The sequence below is a fragment of the Octopus bimaculoides genome, chromosome 19, assembly GCF_001194135.2.
Source record: "Octopus bimaculoides isolate UCB-OBI-ISO-001 chromosome 19, ASM119413v2, whole genome shotgun sequence".
Classification (NCBI taxonomy): domain Eukaryota; kingdom Metazoa; phylum Mollusca; class Cephalopoda; order Octopoda; family Octopodidae; genus Octopus; species Octopus bimaculoides.
In genome coordinates, this window is record NC_068999.1 from 47,482,111 (window position 1) to 47,483,683 (window position 1,573).

Consider the following 1,573-nt stretch of genomic DNA (forward strand, 5'->3'; position numbering starts at 1 on the left):
ACTAGGCTTCCAAAGAATAAGTCCCGGGGTCGATTTGCTTGACTAAAGGCGGTGCCCCAGCATGGCTGCAGTCAAATGACTGAAACAAGTAAAAGAGATAAAAGAGGTTTTTTTTAAAAATGAATTTTTACTTACTATAAGGATTCATGATTTTCTGATTTAACACCAAATACTCTTGCCGCTTGCCAAACTGATTTAATCACTTGTTTGAAAATGGTTCTTATATATGCACGGACACACGCACATACACACTCACATTTGTGTATGATTATGTGTGTATCTATGTAAGTATACGCATGTATATATATATGTGCAGGTGTGAGTGAATGAGTGTGTGTATGTGTGTGTAGAACAGTGTGGGCAGGGACTTGAAGGTTTTTTCTATAAATAAATAATAAAGTCATGTGATTTGTTTTAAGAAGACTTTGGAGTTATGACCTCATTGTGTTCTCTTAATGAATCATTATAATAGATTAATAACCTACCAAAGTGAAAGTTTTTAGATCTAAAATCTTATCAACAACACTTGAATATATTTGTTCTCCTATTTTGAAGCTGTGACCTTCTCACAATAATATTTCATCAGAAAGAAAAAGAAAGAAAAAGCAGTCTTATTTATTAGTTGTCATCATTACTTATGTAAATTCATTAAGTTGTAATATAAATATAACATTAAATATATATATATATATATATATATATATATATATATATATATAAATATAATTAAGGGATCAGCAAATATTTGCTTCACCAAATACCGATGACTGAACACTATTCAATTTTTTTTCTCCGTGTTTTTCTCCTTGTCTCCGTATTCTTTCTGTTGAAGAGCGTAGCTCGAAACGTCAAAGACTTTCCGTATTCCCGAGCGTCATACTAATATATACTTTTGTTATTTACACCACCTGTCCTCGTCTGTTGTTATTATTTGTATATTCTCCCATATATGAATACACATATATATATGTATGGATATATATATATTGTGTGTGTGTGTGTATATATATATATAAATATATATATATATGTATATATACACATACGAACCTCCACCAACTATTCTGTGTATACAACCACCATATATACATATTTATGTAAATATATATAGATGTTGGTTTGTTTATGTCTCTGTAAGTTAGCGGGGTTTTTTTTTAACTCTAGCAGTGCCAAGAGATTTGAAGTAAGGGGTGAGGAGGAATCTACATCAAGACTGTTATAGGGACTTGGTCAGGTGATTAGATATGGGAAGTTTTTTTTGTGTCAATGAGGAGCTAGAATATTTATTTCTTTATTGCTAAACCTAGAGGGGACAAACAAGGATAGATAAAGGGATTAAGTCGGTTACATTGACACCAGTGCATAACTGGTACTTATTTAATCGACCCCAAAAGGATGAAAGGCAAAGTCGACCTCGGTAGAATTTGAACTCAGAACATAAAGATAGATGAAATACCGTTAAGCATTTCGCCTGGCGTGCTAACGTTTCTTATTTCTTTATTGTCCACAAGGGGCTAAACATAGAGGGGACAAACAAAGGGATTAAGTCGATTACATTGATACCAGTGCGTAA

The 1,573-nt window shown here is 32.5% G+C and overlaps 1 protein-coding gene across 1 annotated transcript in view; it reads right to left on the reverse strand.

Moving 5' to 3' along the window:
* Window positions 1-267, reverse strand: part of LOC106868366 (uncharacterized protein DDB_G0272718) — a 6,610-nt gene extending 6,343 nt beyond the window's left edge. The window contains exon 1 of the mRNA XM_014913585.2: window positions 136-267. Within this exon, the coding sequence (XP_014769071.1) occupies window positions 136-148 (13 nt within the window). The 5' untranslated portion in view covers window positions 149-267. The remainder of the gene's footprint in view (window positions 1-135) is intronic.
* Between the last annotated feature and the right edge of the window lie 1,306 nt (window positions 268-1,573).